This window comes from Eurypyga helias, unplaced genomic scaffold (genome assembly GCF_000690775.1).
Source record: "Eurypyga helias isolate BGI_N326 unplaced genomic scaffold, ASM69077v1 Scaffold44203, whole genome shotgun sequence".
Classification (NCBI taxonomy): Eukaryota; Metazoa; Chordata; class Aves; order Eurypygiformes; family Eurypygidae; genus Eurypyga; species Eurypyga helias.
The window spans coordinates 547-4,810 of NW_010243850.1; the positions used below are offsets into that span (position 1 = coordinate 547).

The window sequence follows — 4,264 nt, forward strand, 5'->3', positions numbered from 1 at the left end:
TACTATTTGTTTGTTTACAAGCATTAAAAAAAAACCCCAACTATCTTACGGAGACTAAAAAACCACCACTAAGGCGTACCACAAAGTTTTAAGTCTTCATATTCTGTTATCTCTGGAAGAACTTACCAGTTTACTGCACTGCTACCTACTTCTGTTTCACAGATGTAGGACCGGAATTCAGCAGCTGCCTCAAGGAAGCATTTGGGTGAATTAAGACTTCAGGAACTGAAGTCATGAACTCTTGAGACCCATTCTTCCTCCTCTGCTGTCACAACTCACCTGTCCGGTAGGCAAGTAGTCTGGCTTGTATCATACAGTGCCTTGCAATATCCTGGGGCAAACCCTGATGGTCCGTTTCGTTTGTTTGCGGTGATTCACTGTTGTAAAATCCAAAGGATCCAAAGACAGGGACACTGGCAGCCACTGTCGCCAAGACCAAGACAAGATCTTTCATATTTTGCCTAAGGTTGCTGAAGTATGGATTTTCACAGAGGTTCTCCAGGCCTATTGTCATCAGTATTTGCTTGTGCGTTTCCTCATTTGAAATTAGGAATAAACTTTCATATTCTTTTATTCTCTCTTGCCTACATGCAGTATAGAAGTCAGTATTAGAGTCAGGCTGAGATTTTGCTATTTTCTGAATAAAATCGAACTTGGTGGAAGTTTCTTCAATAAATTGCACCATATAGCACACCAAGGGCTGAAGCAACACGCACACACGAGCACGACTGTTTGACTTCAATCTTTCTACTGCTTTGGCATCTAGCTTTGCATCATCGGTAGTCACAGGATTGGACGCCTCATTCTGCAAGCTGATTTCCGGATCTGCAGGCCAGTAAGAAATCCTGTTCACCCCAGCTGGAAGAGAAAATAATGCAGCAATAGGAAATATGCAAGCACTGTGGAACATAAACCTCATTTGCAACACACTGTTGCCTAACCCTGTTATTCTTTCAGTCCCTCAGTGCTGCTTACGGGATGTCTGGAGAATAAAGATGCTAGCGTATGCGATTATCAAGAGCTCATCAGACTCAATAATCAGACTATAGACAAGTATTGGATTTTACTAAGTTCCCAGATCTTTGTGGCAGCCTAATTTTGCCTCTTACCTACAACAGATCCATTAACACCACACAAAAAAAATTTAGCACTAATAGAAGTTGCTGCTGAGATTTAAACCCAATACTTGCAGAAAAGCTGTACAAGCAGATCCCATTTCAGGAAGTGAATAATCTGACTTGTCTTCATCTCACTTGGGAAAATGAAAGCCTAAAGTACTCCCTGTGATTTCTGCATTAAAAAACACACTTCTGCTGGTGCCACTGATAAAAAATGGGAAAGCAAGGAAAAATGTAGCAATCTAGGCCCAGTCATGAGGCTTAGAGTTGCTGTGGGAAAGTGCAACAGGTCTGTCAGAATCTCAGCAGTGCATCCCACCCGACAGACAAGCACCACCAATAAAGACAGTTACACAGAGAAACAGGGTCTCAGTAGTAAACCCGAGTTTCTTGATCATCATCTTCAGGAAACGCACGTTCAACACTGTTCTCAGCCTTGTGGAAAATACCAGTGCAGGCTATACAAGTTATGGATTGGCATTCACAGTGGGGGCAGTCCGAAAAGAAAACAAGCTTTCTGATAGCACCAATCACAAGCGTAACATTTACTTCTACTCTACTACAGTCATTGCTTACCGTTTACAATCATTTTTAAACAAGTCGAACATGGTTTTCTGGAAAAATAAAGATCACAGTTTTTAAGTCTCGATCCGTGTTTAATGAGTGCAATCTGGCCAGCGTGCAAATCTGTACTGGAACAATGAAGACCGATAATCTTCATATTTTTCACCACAACGAGACCACTCTTCTTGACCTACAGAAAAATGCATTACTACCATTATTATTTTACTTTTTTTCAACATCAAGTCCATAGAGATGTTACAGCTCTTCCTTGGGTACCAGTAATCAGCTAGGATCAGTGCATGTAGATCTTCAGTGGGAACTGTGGTAAGAGTCATTAAACAATCTCTGTTACAATTCTCCTAAGCAGTATTTTTTTGGTGGTTTCTACATGTGTCTGTTAATGTCAGAGTACTGTGACCCTGTCAAACTGCCGACAGGGACTTGTCGCAAATTCCTGATTTTTCTGGTCATCGTTTTGCCCATAACAACACTCAGAAGCAGCGTAGAAAATTCTGTCAGTTGTAGCTAAAGACCCCTCTGAAACATCCAGCATCTGGAAATGCTCATGAATTTAATTTCTGTCTTAATCTTGATCATCCTGGGAGCCAATTGCATCTCTGGTTTTATTTCTGTCTCTTCACTTATACAAATGAATCCTGGTTCTAAAGAATCTTCCATGGAAAAAAGTCTGCATGCCACACACAAGAACTCTTACATCTGGATTCCCATGTATTGTGAGGTAAACCTGAGAGGTAAACAGGCTGGTTTGATGGAGGTGATGAAACATATCTCATTACGCAGTCCAGCAGCTACCAGAACACTGCTGCCTCACATCTGCAAATCATTCAATGTCTTTGTGGTTACACAAATAAGGCTGCACTAAAGCTCTACATGTAACTCAAGTCCCATTCCTAACTGAATTACTAAATTTCAATCTGCTTTTGAAGTCTGCACGGTGCTCACCTATCCCTCTTCCAGCTGCAGCTTGGAACATACCAAGCTCTGAAAATTAGGCCTAACTGTCACTCAAGTTATTTTCCTACCTTTCCTTGTCCTGGTTGATAGATGTGCTAGGGATCTTAGCACACGGGTATGCTCTGTACAAAGTAGTAATCATTTTAAGGAACTGATCACAAAAGGAAACACCCTGTTCCAAGACACCGAAAACACCCCTCTGCTTTGAAGTGTAACTGGCAGCTATTTAGAAGCTCCATTCTTGAGGATGGTTTCATTGTCACTGAGGTAGTCTTCTACACATTCTTGGCCGGCAAACGTTTCAAGTAGTTCTGTGCACCTCCACTGTAGTAGAAAACTCTTCTACAATCACGAACATCAACATACACCATCAACCACACTGATTTTAAAGCTATAATTAGTATATACTAAAAAGTGTACAGTATATAGCGTGCCTCCTTTGTTGTGCTTCCCAAATACCCACCAGCATTTTTTACTGTTTGCTTCACCTGTCAGGGGTATACCTTGCCTTTCAAAGCATTTCAGAAACAGCATGCTATTTAACCATTTTGCTGTATTTTCTCACATCAGTGGATTTCCTTCTACTTCTAAGAAATATTTGAAAAACATTTATCAGCTTTTTTTTTTTTCCACTCTAGACTATCTGCCATGTAATGAGCATTTATGTTAAATTCACTGCAGGAGCTATTAGCATCTGTTCAGAAAGACCAATTAACGGTAAGCAGAGACATTTTACCTGTGATTTTTTCTGTTGCTCAGCCGAAGGAAAGAGCTCCATCCAGAGACTGAACAAAGTAAAAAGATTGACCTTAGAAAGGCGTGGCATTTGACCTGTCATTAGAGAAAAAAAAAAAAGAAATATTTATTACAGAATATTTATAAGGAAACCCCACACTTTTGGAAAACTATTTTCCAAGTCTTCTACATCACAGCTGCTACAGAACGTGGTTCCCCAACTACTCCTGTGATTACAGTGGCCGAACCCACACTGTCCTCCTCGTGGCAGCAGTGGTGATCTCAGAACGCTCACATCTGGGTGCAGAGAGCAGACCTGCGCAACAAGAGAGAGTGGTGAATTCCTTTCACTGGAATTCAGCCAACGAATTCTACTCAGAGGTGAAGAGCAGAAATCATAGATCCGATCCCACATAACTTAATGTGCTCAGATGATTCACGGATGCTGACAGTAATTTGAGACACTGCTCGTGATTCAGCTCTGGGCTCACCACAGAAGAGCACAAAAATACCTAGGCACACATCACGATCTCACACTGACACCAGCAGCAAGCGTGGATGAGCCACTGTGAAACCTTCCAGCTACATCAGTTCTGCAGAAACCCGCTTCTGAATTTTTGTAGTCTCCTTAAGTTTTGGTTGGATCTTTACAAAATTTTAAACCTATTGCTGAGGCTTTCACTTTTGACTACATAACCAAAGAGGTAGCAAAGAATCACTGCTCGGACCACTGTGTTGTGCTGTGTTGTGCTTCTGTTCAAAATGTGGACAGAGTCCTATGCGGCACAGCGCTCAGCATTACTGTGTGACCCACAAACGAAAAAGGAGGAAGTACTGCGTTGCTCACTAATGCCTGCACCATTCCAGATGTA

At 41.5% G+C, this 4,264-nt stretch overlaps 1 protein-coding gene across 1 annotated transcript; it reads right to left on the minus strand.

The window, feature by feature from the left end:
• Positions 1 to 279: 279 nt before the first annotated feature.
• CDADC1 (cytidine and dCMP deaminase domain containing 1) lies at positions 280 to 3,495 on the minus strand (the record flags this gene model as incomplete). The annotated part of the gene is made up of 3 exons (XM_010149562.1): positions 3,394 to 3,495; positions 1,695 to 1,872; positions 280 to 858 (listed from the first exon to the last, which is right to left on the minus strand). Coding segments are annotated over exons 1-3 (859 nt in total), but the record flags the coding sequence as incomplete, so codon positions are not given.
• Positions 3,496 to 4,264: the final 769 nt, after the last annotated feature.